This window comes from Electrona antarctica, assembly GCF_951216825.1.
Source record: "Electrona antarctica genome assembly, chromosome: 20".
Classification (NCBI taxonomy): Eukaryota; Metazoa; Chordata; class Actinopteri; order Myctophiformes; family Myctophidae; genus Electrona; species Electrona antarctica.
Genome location: NC_136801.1, coordinates 2567982 through 2588394, shown reverse-complemented (window position 1 = coordinate 2588394; position 20413 = coordinate 2567982). Strand labels below are relative to the sequence as shown.

Here is a 20413-nt window from a genome sequence, read left to right as displayed (position 1 = left end):
TTCAACTATACACTATTTAGCATTTGTTTTCCTTTAGTGAATACTTAATTCATCATGAATACATTGTTTGTAAAGCATTATAAATCATTAGTTATAACTTTACTTACCGTACTTTATTCCGCCAATTTTATTTTAGCATCCTAGATAGTACTTCCACATACTTTATGCTAGAATGTTAGATCAAACATCAACATGTTCAGCTTTATGCAGTTATTTAAATATTTTTACAAATCTTTATACTATTTTTCCACTTCTTTTAATTTTTTATAAATCTTTTTCTTCAGCTTTAATACATTTTCTACTGTACATCACATACATTGTGGGTTTTCAGCGAGCCCACACAGTTTCTACAGGAACTGCTTTTCTAGTTTAAAGTCTGTTTATTTACTTTTTTCCCTTTGGTTTTCGGATAAGTTACCCGACTCTTTTTCAAAGGTTTGTCTCCAGTGTGGCAACGCTGGTGGTATTTTAGAGAAGTTAACTGACAGAAACTCTTGTCACAAAGTTTACACTTGTAAGGTTTTTCTCCAGTGTGGATACGCTGGTGTGTCTTCAGCTCCCTTTTGATAATGAAACGTTTGTCACAATGTGTACAGTGGAATGGTCTTTCTCCAGCGTGGTAACGCTGGTGTTGCTTCAGATAAGCTGATGTACTAAAACTCTTGTCACATTGTTTACACTGGAAAGGTTTTTCTCCTGTGTGGGTAACCTGGTGTAGCTTCAGTAGTTTTAACATAGTGAAACTCTTGCCACAATGTTCACACTGGAAAGGTTTTTCTCTGTAACTGTGAATAATCTGGTGGTTCTTCATTTCACCTGCCCGGTGGAATCTCATGTTGCAATGTTTACATTGGAATGGTTTTTCTCCAGTGTGGATATGCTGGTGTCTCTTTAGGCAACCTTTATGTCCGTAACTCTTTTCACAATGATTACATTGGAAACGTTTTTCTCCTACATGTGTGACACACAGGTGTGTCTTAAGGCCAATTGCAGTAATGAAACCCTTTTCACAATGTGTACAGATGTGGAGGATGTGGGTCTCTGAAGACCGGGACCTCACACCTGAGAGAGAGAGAGAGAGAGAGAGAGAGAGAGAGAGAGGTGAATAGGCAGGTTAAAAATAATGAGTACAGGTACAACTTGAAAAGCTTCCATCATCAAACAAATTCCTTGTTTGGGAGCACTAAGGCTTCCCGGGTTAATACTTTGTTTTTCAAAATTTGCTTTTGTATTTAGTAACTGTGCCAACTATGTTTTCCCCCTAAATGTAGTTTGTGTCCCTGTGTTTAACACTGACTGACCTCCACCGGACTCCTCCCGATAATCACTGTCTTCGGTGTCAGAGTCACTGGACTCCTGCCGATAATCACGGTCTTCAGTGTGAGATTCACTGGACTCCTCCCGATAATCACTGTCTTCAGTGTCAGATTCAAGTTGAAGTACAAAATGCGAAGAAATGTCTTCATTCTCATCTTCACTTTCCACTGCTAGTATTGTCAACATTGACCCATGGGACCCTGGTATCTGATACCAGGGTCAGATACCACATTGACCCTGGTATCTGTCAAACATTGACCCATTGTCAACATTGACAGATACCAGACATACTGGTATCTGTATAGCACTATCAAAGAGCTGTGCTTTCCTTTGGAGTGTCTATTGGACTCACAGTAAGTTTTAACAGCGGACGAGCATCGGCCGACACATCGTCTAATCGCCCAAAAAGATTAATCATTTGTATCTTTTCGACCATCGCCTGTTCGCCTGCTACCGCCGGTAGTCGCCGGGTCCCATAGACAAATAATGCACTTCCGGAATAATACAAAATAAATAAAATAAAAAGCCTCTCCCCCTCCCCTCCTGAAACAGGGCGGGAGGGGCGCTTTGTGTTTAGAGTATCCCTAATGGCGGCGCCCATGCTCTGTACGATCGTAAAACTCCAGTCAGCCTGAATCACACTTCACACTGCATGAAGACCCAGGATCAGCCTGCCTCCCCCCCGGTTTCTCCCTCCTCCCCTCCTGTTTCAGGGGAGGAGAGGGGGTCTGTAGTGTGTCGGAACATGGCGGCTCCCATGGACGCAACCACCATCGTAACAGCCATGAATAACACTACAGTGCAACACACACACACACACACACACACACACACACACACACACACACACACACACACACACACACACACACACACACACACACACACACACACACACACACACACACACACACAATACTATAGGAAATTATTATAATTAACCTATAGTGCATTTTTCCATATGGTTATTATCATTTGGCTATATGAAACAGAAATGAGACACACCACTTACCTTCTGCATGGGCATGTTCAACCTCAACATGGCCAATAAAGATATTATTATATTAACACTGAGGTGCCCACAATGTTTACGTGCCCACTCTTCCTGCACCCTTTTGCAATATGAAATGCCACCGAATTCATAATCCATGCCAACTTTGCCCCTGTCTTTTCTTTATATGGAATGAAGCCCCAACATGTGAAAGCTGATGTGCTTTTATTGTGAAGGGAAAAGTTTCTGAACGTCTCAGCCTGCATATTTCCATGTGCTGAAAATAGCTGATCTACAAGCTCACAATGTGTGGTGGACATGACGCGTTGTGAGCTTTAAATCTGCTATTTTCAGCATGCAACACCACATCGTACGACGAAGAATATACCAGGTTTCACGTGGGAGATGTATTTTGCTGGCCGAGTCGGCCTGCACACAGCGCTACTCGACGCAAAATAACAAGCCATTGGAAGCTATTTTTCGGTGGCACTCTATGTTGAATCAATCAACAACAAGTTTACCGCGTTTGGGGTCGGGGACGAGGCGCAGTCCCCCATATGTTGTGTGTCTGCTGTCTCCGTGGATTCAGCGACAGCATCATCATCCCAGTTGTAAAATGTGTGCTGAGTGAGCGCTCCAGGGAAACTTAAGTGTAGAGCTGATGCTGAAATATTTGTTTCTTTTTTTTCGGGGTTGATCAGTGAGCGCGCCGCCGCTGTTGGACTCACGTGTTCAGACCGGTTCAGACAGACAGGCACTCAGTCAGGCAGGCAGAGAGAAGGAGCGAGCGAGAACGAGAGAGAGGAGGCGAGAGGAGGCGGAATGAGCGAGAATAAAGTAATATTTTATTAACGCCTGTGCTTCATGGTTGAGGCGGGGAGTGAAAGCAATAAGCAACACCGGTTCAACCTCGTTAAAATTTTACTCGCACATTAACACAATCAGTGCCGGAAGTCCTTCAAAATAGGAGCTCTGGGGGGGCGGAACAACATGGCCGCTTTTACTCGGAAAGCCGTGACCCGGAAACAATCTACTAAAAAAAGTTCACTTTACATAGCTGTCTTATATTGCGATGGTTTTAGTTTATACGATATATGATCCAAAAAGCGTTCATATTTTGCGGGAGAGACGGGTGAGGAGCAGAAATGAAGCGCCAGCATATCGATCCGTTCAACACCACGGAGAGCGCCCTGGATTAGGAGAAACGAGTCATTCTTCAACTCAATGATAAGCTAACATGGGGACAGAGCGGAGCATACGGTAGCCGAGAGGCTGACTGACAAATTAAAAAAAGGGAAAAATTCAGAATATTCTTATCTCGCCCCGTATCACTGAGGACACGCTAGGACGTCCTCAGACGTCGTAGGCAACTCCCGGTTCCATTCCCTAGGACGTGTGGCGACGTCCTATGGACGGAAACGGTTAACCAATTCCGTACATAGGACGTCGCCACACGTCCTAGGGGTCCCAATCGACGCGTACATCCGACGTCCTCACACGTCTTAGCGCATCCTCAATGATACGGGGCGAGATGAGAATATTCTAAATTTTTACCTTTTTTGTATTTGTCAGTTCGCCTTTCGGCTACCGTATGCTACACTCTAGGCAATTGTTAGCTTACCATTGACTTGGCCGTTAGCACGGCGGAAAGAATGACTCGTCTCTCTTAATCCAGGGCGCTCTCCGTGGTATTAAGGATCGATATACTGGCGCTTAATTATATGAACGCTTTTTGGATCATATATCGTATAAATTAAAACGATCGCAATGTAAGCTAGCTATGTAAAGTAAACTTTTTTTAGTGGATTGTTTCCGGGTCATGGGTGTCCGAGTAAAAGCGGCCATGTTGTTCCAGCACCCCAGAGCTCCTATTTTGAAGGACTTCCGGCACTGATTGTGTTAAGAAATTAAGTAGCATGTGCGAATCTTTAGGTCGGAGCCCCCCCCCCCCCCAAAAAAAATAAACATTTAACAGGAATTGCAAAAATCACACAAATCTGGAATGAAAACGGCGATTTTTGCCAAAAAGCTACACTTTTGCATGTCTAATCGCCATTCGGACTCGCCACATTACTAACCGTGTCCACAACTGCAGGCGGAAGCTACGTATAGTCGGAATGGTGGTGCACTCCCCGTCCCCTAGTTAAAACCCACCCTAGTTAAAATGGTAAATGGTGCATTTATATAGCGCCTTTATCCAAGGCGCTTTACATAGATTGTGCATTACATTCACCCATTCACACACACATTCATACACCGATTGCGGCGGAAGCCATGCAAGGTACCAACCAGCACATCGGGAGCAATTTGGGGTTCAGTGTCTTGCCCAAGGACACTTCGACATGTAGCCAGGAGGAGCCAGGATTCAAACCACCGACCCATGGATCATTGGACGACCTGCTCTACCTCTTGAGCCACAGTCACCCTAGTTAAAACCCACTCACCGAAGTCATGGAAGTGCTGGGGTAGTCGTCTCTGTCTCTTCCCCCGTCCTGCTGCTGGAGGCTCTGGAGAAATGGTTCCGGCTGCTTCTGGAGAACTCATCTTCACCTGCAGGCTGGACTCCACAGACCGGTCTGGAGTCAATGGAATGAAGGAACAGAATAAGGACGTTGACGTTGAAGTTTACAACGTGTGCCGTGTTCGCTCCCTGCGTAGTACCACAGACTGCCGTTGTACAAACATTGGGCACTAGTGGTGCAAAATAAAAGTGATTATTCAATTAATTGCGATGCCGATTGTGATAGTCATGGACGATAATTAATCAATTCACAAATGTCAAAAATCCTTTATTAATGATAATAATAAAGTCCTTCCCGTTCTGACATTCCATATGTTGATCTGACCTTATCAAACCCTGTAGGCCTACACTCAATACACACTGTACAAGATACTTTTCAACCTGTTCATAGACTACTTTTTCCGTAATTTTCTAGATGGAGCTAAGAATAGAAATAGAGCGGTAGTTGCCAGGGTCTAATTTGCTCCCTTTCTTGTGCAGGGGGGTTATTTTGGCCAGTTTGAAATCTTGGGGGACTTTTATTATGTGGGTGATGATTGGCGCAATAGAGATGAGAGAGTGTCTGAGACCTATTTCAGGTCAACACTGTAATTTGCATTATTATTGCAAGTGAATAAAACAAAAACATACCTTCCCGGATGACGTATTCTAGTAGAAAACACACTTTACCACATCCAAAGTGGGGGAACTGTTCTAGTCCAGAGTCTCTCGACTGTACTTGAAGCTATCTTATAGCATTAGCGTTAGCATAGCCTACAAAACAAACCGTCTTTAAACCTACAATGTGCAAATTCTTCCCGATTTCACAACTAGCCAGTCTGTCACTCTTTACAGACTGTCGTGCAACGATAATCTCAGACGCAAGTTGCACAAAGGGTTGTACTGCAAACTGTATATCATCGCTGCTCTGTTTGTTCGTCAGCCACGTTGTTCACCAGTGTCTAGTTATCACGGATAAGGGAGCATAGATAAGACTTCCGGTGGCCGAGCTCTTCAGAATAAAAGTAACCTCTAAAGTAAGTAAACAAAAACGATTATTTTGCACATTAAAACAAATTAAGTATAACACAAATTAATGAAATTATGTGTAGGCCTATTTGTATTTATATTAACATTAACAAATGATCTAAATGGATACATGCTGTTCCCTCACTTCCCTGGAGTTCATAGGCCTATAGCCTGTACAAATAGGACGCTGGACAGAAGACGGTTCTTCTTGTCAGCTGTACAAACGAATGTATGTTTTGGGTGAATTAAATAACATTGACCTACATGTAGTGAGGACCTACAGCGCCAGAGATGTCTGCGTAGGGCGAGAGGCATATTAAAAGACCCCTCTCATCCAAACCACACTCTTTTCCCTTCTCCCCTCTGGGAGGCACCACAGGACTATTAGCCGATGTTTTTCCTATTCAGTATTTTATCCGTGACTGAGCACCCCCTCCAGAGATACTTCTGGGTCCTACTTTTGTGTCACTTTTGTGTCCCCATAGAGTTATACTGTGACGCTCCGTCGGACTAAATATGAGACGAAAACAACCACGAAAGTCTCATTTTACCGCTTTCCTCGCAACAACAAAGCTGCTGCTCTCCCAAATATGGCTGTGACAGGCCGTCTACCCCACACTGGATACTATCGCCATTTTATTTCATTGTGTCAACTAAATCCTCATTAATTGCAAACTAGATTCAACATACGCAAGCCTGCACACATTCTAAATATGCCCCCGAAATATTGTACTGAGCAAATGGACTGTTACCACCTTCAATAATAATGATAATAATAGTCTTTATTGTCTCCACATCATACATTTTCTTTGTCATGGACACGTACAAAACATTAATAATTCTACTCGAGTTGGAAGCATTAAGACCCATTTTAACCCTCAATGGCTTCCTTTCTGAAAAATAACATCATTGTAAAAAGATTCACGCGTTTAGATATTCTATTTAAAATGAGATGCGGACGGGAGCTGGTGCCACTTGGACCCGGACATAACGTAGCACTACAAAATGATGTCGGACTTAAATACTGAATACTCAAGTACACAATTCAGTACACAAGATGGTGATGTTGGCGGTAAATGAGTTAAGCAGTGTCAACATGATTCCATTCAGATGAATGCATAAATCAAGACAAGAGAGTTACATATTTCTAATCCGAAATCATTTATTAAGTACTTGACAGGATGAAATAACTGCAAGTGGATATTCAATATTTCTCTTAGTTTATTAAACACAGCCATGTTTTAATGCAGGAGTAATGCTTTCATCACAGATAAGATTATTTAAATTATTAATTGGATATTGGGCTAATTAATACGCTCCTCAAAGTGATAGAAAAGTAGAAAGAAAGAGAGGGAAAGACAAAGATTTTACATCTAGATTATCTGATACATTGGGTGACTTCATCAGTTCTGTTGCCATGGTAGAAGTGATCAAATGACAGACCTTTTGATGTTGAGTCGATGGTTATGTCTTTGTCTCTATAAAAGGTCTTTCTGATGTCCAGCCAACGGCCAGAGGTCATTCTTCAGCCGCAAGGCTAATGTTACTTTCTTCAAACGCTCCGCCGAGCGATTGGCAAAGTCTTATTGTTGGCCTTGACCCTTGACCCATGTGGCCCCCAGGGGCCCCTGGCTGCCAGAGGCACACCGTCTATGCTAACATGCATGCTAGCATGCAAAATAACCAACTCCAACTACCAACCAACCAACCGGCCTTCAAGTTCATGAAAGAATACCACTTCCAATTTTGGCTCCCTACTTCTGGTTTGTGTAATTGTCTTTAAACTTCACTCACAAACACAGTTATACGTTTCAACTATACACTATTTAGCATTTGTTTTCCTTTAGTGAATACTTAATTCATCATGAATACATTGTTTGTAAAGCATTATAAATCATTAGTAGACAGTTATAACTTTACCTACCGTACTTTATTCCGCCAATTTTATTTTAGCATCCTAGTACTTCCACATGTATACTTAATGACAGAATTTTAGATCAAAATTCAACATGTTCAGCTTTATGCAGTTATTTATGCTTGTACTTTTCTTTTTACAATTTTTTATACTATTTTTCACTTTTTTAATTTTTGTATAAATCTTTTTCTTCAGTTTCAATACATTTTCTACTGTACATCACATACATTGTGGGTTTTCAGCGAGCCCACGCAGTTTCTGCAGGAACTGCTTTTCTTGTTTAAAGTCACGTTATCTATTTATTTACTTTTTAAAGGGACCAAGAAGTCACACAGTGAATTTGGTCATTTATTGTTTTTGTGTTTTTTTTTCTTCTCCTTCTTCTTCTTCTTCTTCTTCGCCTCCTTCTGCCAAAAATAGCTGTTCTGGCTGAACCGTGCAGTCGGTTTTCGCGAAACGCCATGCCAAACGGTGACTATGCGAAGTCCATCATGATTGGCCAAATGGTGGCGCTATAGCACTCAATTGAAAATGCAAACTTTGAACGTACATATCTCATGAACCGTTTGACCGTTTTGTGTTCTGACTTTTGACCTCTGACCTTTAGATCACCCATCAATTTGAATTATATGAAAAACAGTTAAAATCTCCTCCCAGGATCTTTGATCAAAATCCATGAAAACACGTGAACTTTGGACCTATACGGACAAAAAATCGTAATACTTTTGTGAAAAGTGAAAAAAAAGAAGTTTTTATGAGCCAATGAAAATTGCTGTTTTGTGAACATTTTTCTTCTGCCCCTCATACATACATGCAGCGTAATATGCTTATGCGACTTTACAGTATGGTAGAGGGTCATGCCAAATAGGCCTGTAACCAGTCTTACTCCAATTGGTCAAAGGGGGGCGCTATGGCAATTATTTGAAAATGAAACCTTTGAACAGTCATAACTTATGCCTCGTTTAGCCAATATCCATGGCACTTGTTTCCACATGTTCCTTGACTCATGGGGAACACATCTGTCGCTTTGAAAAGTAAGCTCCGCCCTCAGATTTTCCGCCATTTTGAGCAGTTTGAAGAATGCTAATACCTGATTTTCTGCCAGTTTTTTTGAGCAATTTGCGTGAAACGTTCTACACACAATGTATGGACCATTATCTGAAATTCCAGTTGAAGAGAACTTTGTACGTGAAAACAAGAACAGCGAACACACTGTAGTAATGGATAATGAACGAGGAAAACGAGGACACACGATTGTTATCAAACACACTGAACGATTGTCCTGTTTACATTGTAGTCACTGATTGTCTGTGTAGCTCAGTCAGTAGAGCTCTCGCATTTTAACCACAAGGTTGTGTGTTCAAATCACGGTGCTGACAACTCAGCTCTTCAGTCTTATTTGTGCATATTGTTCTTATTGCGTATTGTCTTCTTTCTTGGTCCCGCCTTATCGCTGCTTGCAGCTATATTTTCCCTTTGGTTTTCGTGGGAAGTTACCTGACTGAAACTCTTTTTCAAAGGTTTGTCTCCAGTGTGGCAATGCTGGTGGTATTTTAGAGAAGTTAACTGACAGAAACTCTTGTCACAAAGTTTACACTGGAAAGGTTTTTCTCCAGTGTGGATACGCTGGTGTGTCTTCAGCTCCCTTTCGTGAATGAAACGTTTGTCACAATATGTACAGTGGAATGGTCTTTCTCCAGTGTGGTAACGCTGGTGGAACTTCAGATAAGTTGATCTACTAAAACTCTTGTCACATTGTTTACACTGGAAAGGTTTTTCTCCTGTGTGGGAAACCTGGTGTTGCTTCAGTAGTACTAACGCAGTGAAACTCTTGCCACAATGTTCACACTGGAAAGGTCTTTCTCTGTAACTGTGAATAATCTGGTGCTTCTTTAGAGAACTTGCCCGGGTGAATCTCATGTTGCAACGTTTACATTGGAATGGTTTTACTCCAGTGTGGATATGCTGGTGTGATTTCAGGTCAAATTGATGTTTGAAACGCTTTTCACAATGATTACATTGGAAACGTCTTTCTCCTACATGTGTGACACACAGGTGTGTCTTAAGGCCAATTTCAGTAATGAAACCCTTTTCACAATGTGTACAGATGTGCCAGGTGTGGGTCTCTGAAGACCGGGACTGGGACCTCACACCTGAGAGAGAGAGAGAGAGAGAGAGAGAGAGGTGAATAGGCAGGTTTAAAATAATGAGTACAGGTACAACTTGAAAAGCTTCAATCATCAAACAAACTCCTTGTTTGGGAGCACTCAAGGCCTATTCATAGTCTGGATTTTCGGTGGTGAGCTGACCACCGGAGCTGAAATAACGTTGAGCGGTGGTGAGTAAAAACAGAGAGAAGGGCTGGAGCGGTGGCGGTGGTTTGCTCTTCACCGTGGCTCGTGACGTCATGTTGTAGTTCGGTGGTCACCTCACCACCGAAAATCCAGACTATGTATGAGCCTTAAGGCTTCCCGGTCAATGCGTTTTTCAAATTCTGCTTTTGTATTTAGTAACTGTACCAACTCTGTTTCCCCACAAATGTAGTTTGTGTCCCTGTGTTTAACACTGACTGACCTCCACCGGACTCCTCCTGATAATCACTGTCTTCGGTGTCAGGTTCACTGGACTCCTGCCGATAATCACCGTCTTCAGTGTCAGAGTCACTAGACTCCTGCCGATAATCACGGTCTTCAGTGTGAGATTCACTGGACTCCTCCCGATAATCACTGTCTTCAGTGTCAGATTCATGTTGAACTACAACGTGCGAAGAAATATCTTCATTCTCATCTTCACTTTTCACTGCTAGTATTGTCAACATTGACCCATCAGGCTCCTCTGGTCTTTGAAGTAGCTCCTCCTGTTCTTCTTTAATCCCTGGTTCTGGAAACGTAAAAACAAGTTCATTAGTACGATTTAAGCAAAATACATATTTCCAACAGTGTTCATGAGGCAGAGCTCCCATGTGCGTACTTCACTTGTGCACTGAGATCACATGAAACACATAAAACGACCTCTGGGAGACTCAATAAAGAAAATAAAAATAGTAATCCATGATTACAAATGTAATAATATACAGACATACTGGTATCTGTATAGCACTATCAAAGAGCTGTGCTTTCCGTTGGAGTGTCTATGGGACACACAGTATGTTTTAACAGCGGACGAGCATCGGCCGACACATTGACTAATCGCCCAAAAAGATGAATTATTTGTATCTATTCGCGCAACGTTGTTCTGCCTACTTTTCGACCATCGCCTGCTATCGCCGGTAGTCTCCCGGTCCCATAGACAAATAATGCACTTCCGGAAAACTTGTCTGGCTGTCGCCCGCTGTTAAAACGTACTGTAAGGTTATACTACACTTAACACATCGAATGTGGGAACCGTACATTTACGTTCTTAATTAGCCCTCGGTCCGGTGCGGGACACGTGAAACTACTGTACGTTTTGAGCATTTCGAGATTACTTTCAATCACCTTTCTACCCACCCGGACAATAGATCAAGCTGCCCCGATCTATGCCACAACACCCCGGTCACGTGATTTTAAAAAAAAGAAGAAAAAGCCTCTCCCCCTCCCCTCCTGAAACAGGGCGGGAGGGGCGCTTTGTGTTTAGAGTATCCCTAATGGCGGCGCCCATGCTCTGTACGATCGTAAAACTCCAGTCAGCCTGAATCACACTTCACACTGCATGAAGACCCAGGATCAGCTTGCCTCCCCCTCCCCTCCTGTTTCAGGGGAGGGGAGGAGAGGGGGTCTGTAGTGTGTCGGAACATGGCGGCTCCCATGGACGCAACCACCATCGTAACAGCCATGAATAACACACACACACACACACACACACACACACACACACACACACACACACACACACACACACACACACACACACACACACACACACACACACACACACACACACACACACACACACACACAGGGCATGATGGCATTAAATAAACATTACATTTTATAGGAAATTATTATAATTAACCTATAGTGCATTTTTCCATATCGTTATTATCATTTGGCTATATGAAACAGAAATGAGACACACCCCTTACCTTCTGCATGGGTATGTTCAACCTCAACATGGCCAATAAGGATATTTAACACTGAGGTGCCCACAATGTTTACGTGCCCACTCTTCCTGCACCCTTTTGCAATGTGAAATGCCACCGAATTCATAATCCTTGCCAACTTTGCCCGTCTTTGCTTTATATGGAATGAAGCCACAACATGTGTAAGCTGATGTGCTTTTAATGTGAAGGGAAAGGTTTCAGCCTGCATATTTCCATGTGCTGAAAATAGCTGATCTACAAGCTCACAATGTGTGGTGGACGCGACGCGTTGTGAGCTTGTAAATCTGCTATTTTCATCATGCAACACCACATCGTACGACGAAGAATATACGAGGTTTCACGTGGGAGATGTATTTTGTTGGCCGAGTCGGCCTGCACACAGCGCTACTCGGACGCAAAATAACAAGCTATGGGAAGCTATTTTTCGGTGGCACTCTATGTTGAATCAATCAACGAACAAAAAACATTTAACGGAATTGCAAATTCCGTTAAATCACACATATTTGGAATGAAAACGGCGTTTTTTGCCGAAAAGCTACACTTTTGCATGTCTAATCGCCATTCCGACTCGCCACATTACTAACCGTGTCCATAACTGCAGGCGGAAGTTACGTATAGTCGGAATGGCGGTGCATCGGAAAGCCACTCTGTCCCCCCATGAGGGGATCCAGTGTCCCCTAGTTAAAACCCACTCACCGAAGTCAAAGTCGTGGAAGTGCTGGGGTAGTCGTCTCTGTCTCTTCCCCCGTCCTGCTGCTGGAGGCTCTGGAGAAATGGTTCCGGCTGCTTCTGGAGAACTCATCTTGACCTGCAGGCTGGACTCCACAGACCGGTCTGGAGTCAATGGAATGAAGGAACAGAATAAGGACGTTGACGTTGAAGTTTGCAACGTGTGCTGTGTTCGCTCCCTGCGTTGTACCACAGACTGCTGTTGTACAAACAGTGGGCACTAGTGGTGCAAAATAAAAGTGACTATTCAATTAATCGCGATGCCAATCGTGATAGTCATGGACGATAATTAATCAATTCACAAATGTCAAAAATCCTTTATTAATGATAATTTTCTTTTTTTTGCCGCAGCGGAACTGATCTGCGACTGCTGCACCATACCGGACCCTTAGATCTCCATATATGAGCCTGAGCTGACCTGATCTGACATTCCATATGTTGATCTGACCTTATCAAACCCTGTACACTCAAGACACACTGTAGGCTACAAGATACTTTTCAACCTGTTCATAGACTTTTTTCCGTCATTTTCTAGATGGAGCTAAGAATAGAAATGGAGCGGTAGTTGCTGGGGTCTAATTTGCTACCTTTCTTGTGCAGGGGGGTTATTTTGGCCAGTTTGAAATCTTGCGGGACCTGTCCCTGTTTGATGGAGAGGTTTATTATGTGGGTGATGATTGGAGCAATAGAGATGGCAGAGTGTCTGAGACCTCTTTCAGGTCAACACTGTAATTTGCATTATTATTGTAAATGAATAAAACAAAAACATACCTTCCCGGATGACATATTCTGGTAGAAAACGCACTTTAACACATCCAAAGTGGGGAAACTGTTCTAGTCCAGAGTCTCGACTGTACTTGAAGCTATCTTATAGCATTAGCGTTAGCATAGCCTACAAAACAAACCGTCTTTGAACCTATAATGTGCACATTCTTCCCGATTTCACAACTAGCCAGTCTGTCACTCTTTACAGACTGTCGTGCAACGATAATCTCAGACGCAGTTGCACAAAGGGTTGTACTGCAAACTCACCGTGGCAAACTGTATATCATCATCACACAGACATTCTGTATCACGATGTCGCTGCTCTGTTTGTTCGTCAGCCACGTTGTTCACCAGTGTCTAGTTATCACGGATAAGGGAACATGGATAAGACTTCTGGTGGCCGAGCTCTTCAGAATCAGAATAAAAGTAACCTCTAAAGTAAGTAAACAAAAACGAGTATTTTGCACATTCAAACAAATTAAGTATAACACAAATTAATGAAATTATGTGTATTTGTATTTATATTAACATTAACAAATTATCTAAATGGATACATGCTGTTCCCTGGAGTGCATAGGCTATAGAGCGTATATATATCTATGGTCCCGCCTCCTACCCTGGACCAGTAAATGAAACCCAATGCATTATTCTCATAGACATTTCTTAAAGTATTTATTTAAAGACGGTTACGCCGCGGACAAAGCCAACTCGAGTCGTGACAACTCATGACAACACAAACAATATTTTGGACCAAACAAATAATTACAAAGAAGAAAAACAACAAAAAAAGTGTTGTAACCTGCCGTTTTTTTCTTCTTTCTAATTATTTGTTTGGTCCAAAATATTGTTTGTGTTGTCATGAGTTGTCACGACTCGAGTTGGCTTTGTCCGCGGCGTAACCGTCTTTAAATAAATACTTTAAGAAATGTCTATGAGAATAATGCATTGGGTTTCATTTCCTGGTCCAGGGTAGGAGGCGGGACTGCGACGCTCTATAGCCCTTACAAATAGGACGCTGGACAGAAGACGGTTCGTCAGCTGTACAAACAAATGTATGTTTTGGGTGAATTAAATAACATTGGGCCTCTTGCGCCAATAAGTTTGTTGAACAAAGCTAGCGTGTATAGCGTCAAACAAACAACTTAACTCAAAGTATATATAAACATACCCACAATGATATACAGGCAATAAAGGTATATATATAAATATACATACAATGATATATATATACACAGGCAATTAATGATCATCTTAATACATTCCAACACCCCCACTTGATCGTGAATTGGTACACATAGAAAAAAAGAAAAAAAAACCCTTGAAAGAGAAACAAAAAAAAAACTTTGGACTGTATGTTACTCTCCAAACATGAAACCCTCAAAATTCTTCAATTGACACAGTTGGACAATCCTCGAGAATCACTTTACCATCATTGACAGTTGATCTTACAAAGTGGTATCTTATGTCAATATGTTTTGACCTCTGTCTCTGTACAGGATTTTTAGCTAACGCTATTGTACCTTGATTGTCCTCGTAAATCTTTGGCTGCATGTAATGAAATCCATCAATACATTGTAACAATTGAATCAAATACAAACACTCTTGTAGAGTTGCCGCTAAAGTCATGTACTCAGCTTCACAAGTTGAAAGTGCTACGGTGTATTGCTTTTTAGACCTCCATGAAATCAAAGGGCCCTCTGGGTTTAGGCTGACACAATAACTACTAGTGCTACGTCTGTCACTTGCATCTTCTGCCCAGTTTGCATCACTATATGCTATCAAGCCTAGTTCCTCACATTTCCTATAGCATAAGAATTTTTCCCTGGTTCCCTTCAGATATCTCAGCACATGTTTCACTGTGATCCACTGCTCTTCTGTTGGTTTAGAAAAATATTGTGAAAGTTTTCCCACTACAAAACTCAGATCTGGCCTGGTACAAGTAGTCAAGTATATTAGACTACCCACAACTTCCCTGTATTTTCTCACATCCCCCAATGACTCACTGCTGTCAGTGTAGTTCAGTTTTGCCTCACAGGGTGTTGTTCTTGGCTTGCAGTCCTGCATGTCAAATCTAGTCAATATTTTGTCAACATATTTCCTTTGTGACATAGTCACATAATGTTCACCTTGTTCAAAATCAATACCAATGAAATGTTTCAATTTGCCTAAGTCTTTCATTCTGAATTTTGCTGTAAGCATCTCTTTGACATTAATCATCACATTGTCATCACTTGCTGCAATTATTATATCATCGACCCAAAATAAAATGAATACCTTTTGATCCTTCATTTCCCTTGTGTAAACACAATAATCAACTGGGTTCTGAATAAATTGATTTTTAGTTAAAAATTGTTTCAATTTCTCCCTGATTGTTTTAAACCATACAAAGATTTATTTAGTTTACACACCAGCATGTCCCCATTCTCAGATGTAACTTCATATCCCTCTGGTTGTCTCATGTAAATCTCAAAATCTATTGGTGCATGCAAATAGGCCGTTTTGACGTCCATTTGGTGTAAGATCATATTTTCTTGTGCTGCCTTTTGCATCAATACCCTCACACTAGTCTGGTTTGCCGTTGGTGAAAAAGTCTCTTCATAATCCACACCTGTTTTTTGATTGAAACCTTTGGCTACATAACGTGCCTTGAATTGTTTAGATTCATCTGCATTTGTTTTTAAAGCATACACCCATCTACCCCCCACTACTTCTTTGCCTTCTGGCAGTTTAGTCAGGGTCAACGTGTCATTTTCCTTTAGTGATTCAATTTCCTCATCCATAGCTCTTGCCCATAACTTAGAGTCAGGTGATGCCATTGCCTGCTTTACTGTGTGTGGCACATCACAAATGACTCTATAACAATAATCAAAGGTTATGTCATCTAGGTCATCAGATTTTACTTGACACTCATAATCCTTTAAATACTGAGGTGGTTTCACTTTTCTTCTGGGATATGTTGCACTCTGGCCACTGTCACCTGCCTGAGCACTGACCAAATCATCCATCTCCCCTGCTTCTTGTTCCTGTGTCTCACTGGTTTGGTCATCTTCACCTGCCTGAACATTTGCCAAATCACTCATTTCAACCACAACCTCTTGTTCTTGTGTCTCGTTAGTTTCCCTATCTTCAGGGAGGTGGTTTACAGTCCTTCCCCCACTGCAATCATCATCCCAATCTGTTTGGGTCTGAACCTCAATGACATTCCTTTGAATTAACTTTACCAATCTGTGCTTAGTTACCTTCCCAGTGTCGGGATAAAACACTAAATAGGCTGGGCTATTTTTATCATAACCTACAAATATCCCTTTTTCACATCGTGAATCCAACTTTTTCTTTTTTTGTTTATATGCATAGCATGGGGACCCAAAAGTTCTCATTCTTGAAAGGTTTGGCCTCTTTCCTGTCAGCATGTAATATGGGGTCTGTCCTACACGCTTATTGAAACATCTATTTCGAATAACAGCAGCCGTCATTACCGCATATGTCCACAATTCCCTTGGTAATTTGCACTCAATCAGCATACATCTGGCCATCTCAAACAGCGTTCGCCAATTTCTTTCAGCTGTCCCATTCTGATGGGTTGAGTAAGGAGCTGAGGTCTCATGTCTAATGGAATTTCCGCTTAACAATGCCTGAAAGTGACCAGAAGTATACTCAGTACCATTATCCGAACGAATACACTTAATTTTCCCATAAGGTGAAACATCGGCAATGTACTTCTCTGTAGCTTGGACTGTGTCACTCTTAGATTTCAAGAAATAAACAAAAGTAGCTCCTGAATAGTCGTCAGTAAATGCTAAAGCATATTTGAATCCATCTTTAGCCGTTGGATCAATTGGTCCAGATAAATCAGTGTGTACAAGTTCTAGTGCTGCTTTAGCTCTTTGGTCTGGTTCTCTATTTCGGCTCTGAGCAAATTTACCTTCTATACACACATCACATGACAACTTGGAAATATCAACCTTGCCTTTAATTTCCATACCATCAGTTACATTCTGCAATTTTAACACATCTTCGTAGTTACAATGTCCCAGAATCTCATGCCACGTCTTGATGTCATAACACCCATGACATTCATCAACATCAATACTCTCATCAACGGTGTTTACATAAAACAACCTGTCATGTACCTTAATGTCGAATGTCGTGCCGTCTCTCTGGATGAACTTGTTCTGTCCCTCTTTGAAGATGAATGTGGCTCCATTTGATGTTGCTGCGTTGACTGAGAAAATGTCTTGGGGAAAGGATGGAACATACAGCGCCCCCTTCAGCATCGTTTCCACCTCTCGACCCTTGGTATCTCTCAGGTAAAACACTGCAGTACCTCTCTTCAGCGCTACGCCAGAGGCCCTCACTCCATCAGCCATCTCCAGAACATTCCTCCGTGGCTCGAAATTCTCATCGAAGTTTCGGAACTTCTTCACGTCGGTCACAATATGTGACGTAGCCCCGGTGTCGACCATCAGCCCTCTGCTCAGAGTATTACTCCGACAAAGTCTCTGCTTCGGTCTCCCGGCGCCGTCCGAGTCGCGGTTCACCTGGCCCACCTTGAAGGCGAACGTGTGCTCCTCTTCATCCTGCGTCACATTGACGTTGTCTTTCCGTCTTCTTCGTCTGCAGTTGGTGTCGTTATGTGTTGGACTTCTGCAAAGACTGCACCACTGTCTCTGTTCTTTCTGACCAGCAGCATCTCCGCACTCAAACGATTTGTGCCCCTTCTGGCCGCAGTTATAACAGGACAGTCTCACGTCGTTGTCCTTGCTTCTTAGTCTCATCACGCTGTCATCCCCGGAACTGCTACTGAACCTTTCAGTGATCTCGTAACTCCTCAGTTTGGACTTAAAGTCGGCGAAGGTGATCCTGTCGTCACTTTGTGCGATGTGGATGGAAAATGGCTTATAAGATTCTGGCAGCCCCTTCAGAACCATAGATGTTAGCAAGCCATCACTCAAAGTCTCTTCCGCATTCCTCAGTGCCGTGATAGCTATTTCTGCTCGTATAATATAGTCTGTTATTGTTTCATCTGCAGTTTTCCGGAGCGACGTCAGCTCTGTGTACAAACTGATCACCCTCGGTTTCCCCTTGCCCGCATAGTGATCTTTCAGAATCTGTAACGCCTTTCTTCCGTCATCCGCTGCCTCACGCATAACCAACGACAAACTTGTATCATCGAGCACCTGAACCAGTTCAGCATAAGCGTTTTCATTCTTCTCGGCGTCCTCAATGGCTTTCACCTCGGCTGCAGCGTCTCTTGCTGCGGCCTCATCTCCATCGAGTATTTATTCGTCGTCGACATCGGGCTCGTAAAGTATAGTGTCTTTCAGCCCTTTAAGCCGGAGGTAACCGATACATTTTACCAACCATAATTCAAAGTTCCTTTCATCTCCGTCAAAACGAATTCGGCTCCATTGGCTGTTGTTGTTTCTACCACTGGGCTCCATGACCTGTTGAACAAAGCTAGCGTGTATAGCGTCAAACAAACAACAACTCAGAGCTAGCCGGAAACATGACGGAGGATAATAAAGAGACTCAGAGAGAAGATATGCCTTTGCTTCTTAGACCATGGCTGAGAGCAGTGTGTTTATTTTCACTTCCTTATGCAGATCAGGCATGATCACGTGACCGGTATCAGTTCCTAACTTTTCCTCTTACATTTCTTCCTAAGTGAATTCCTAAGAGAAGTCCAGTCAGATTCATGAAACGTTCTTAAGTAGGCAGAATTGTTCGTAAGCATGTTCTTATGATGATGAATCCAAATCCTCGTAACTTGAAGGGGTGTGCCAGTTCATTCAAATTATCATAGGTAGACGCCCCACATATCCTAATTAGCATCCTAATTACCATAGGGAACCGCCCCACCAATCCCATATAAGGCATTGGGAATTCACTTTCCTACCTGTGTTCACCCAGGTATTTTCAATATTTCAATATTTTAATATTTTCAATATTCATGAATGTATTTTATTATTTATCTCACAATAGTCAACTGGGGGGGGGGGGGGGGGGGTGATGGGGGGGGGGGGGGGGGGGGGGTGTTATGTGGTGGGTATGGTGCGTTTGTTTGGGTTGGGTTGTGAACTCTAAACCAGTGGTTCTCAAACATTTTCATGTCAAGGACCCCCAAATTGACATGCATTCTGCAGACCCCCATATGAAAATATTTTCTGCTAGGGTAATGTTTCGAAGATTTATCAAAATGTTTTGAAAATAGCCGATCTACAAGCTCAAAATGGGCAGTAATGGGACGCGTTTGTGAGCTTGTATATTGGCTATTTTCAAAGTATAAAATGGGATTAAAGTGGTAAAATATTCCATATTTTGCTGTGGACTGCCTGGAACTTCCTCAAGGACCCCTTGAGGTCCTCAGACCAAACTTTGAGCATCATGCAGATGGCGCTGTTTTCCCATTATGTTTTCAGATTGCACTTAAAGGGGAATTCCACTCATTTTCAACATTTTACTATGTCATTAATATACCATAGAGCTGTTGTGTGGAAATAATAAAAAAGTCCCCCCATTCTGTGTTTCCTAGAACTGTAATTATGAAAAAATCATTAACATGGTGAAACACATCTTGATGACATCATCAAGATGTGTTTCACCATGTTAATGATTTTTTTAAGACCTCTAGTTCTAGGAAACACAGAATGGGGGGACTTTTTTATTATTTCCACACAACAGCTCTAAGGTATATTAATGACATAGTAAAATGTTGAAAATGAGTGGAATGCCCCTTTAAGAACGAAAAAGGCATCATAAGAGTGCCCCACAGTGTGCGTAGATTCTGTTCTTACCTACGAACAAATCACAGCTAAGAAAAGATTGAGGGATCCCAAAACCTTCTTAAAAACTTCCTAAGTGGGTCTAAGAACAAATTTCCTCTTAAGAACGGTTGGCGCATGAGGCCCATTGACCTACATGTGAGGACCTACAGCGCCATAGATTCTGCGTAGGGCGAGAGGCATATTAAAAGACCCCTCTCATCCAAACCACATACTCTTTTCCCCTCTGGCACCACAGGACTATTGGCTCTCAGGAACAGCTTATTTCCTGTTGCTGTCTCCCTGCTGAACTCTGCCCCTCCCC

General features: G+C 42.3%; 1 protein-coding gene across 4 annotated transcripts in view; it reads right to left on the bottom strand.

The window, feature by feature from the left end:
- The window catches only part of LOC306912678 (uncharacterized protein), a 53473-nt gene extending 39773 nt beyond the window's left edge, over nucleotides 1-13700 (bottom strand). The window contains exons 1-2 of one of the 4 annotated variants that reach the window (XM_079489080.1): nucleotides 13595-13700; nucleotides 12530-12667 (exon numbers count right to left, since the gene is read on the bottom strand). In XM_079489080.1, the coding sequence (XP_079345206.1) occupies nucleotides 12530-12635 (106 nt within the window). In that variant the 5' untranslated portion in view covers nucleotides 12636-12667; nucleotides 13595-13700. Of the gene's footprint in view, nucleotides 1-4752; nucleotides 4885-5459; nucleotides 5741-12529; nucleotides 12668-13333 lie in introns of those variants that run through there. The other 3 variants (XM_079489079.1, XM_079489076.1, XM_079489077.1) reach the window with 3 other exon arrangements.
- Between the last annotated feature and the right edge of the window lie 6713 nt (nucleotides 13701-20413).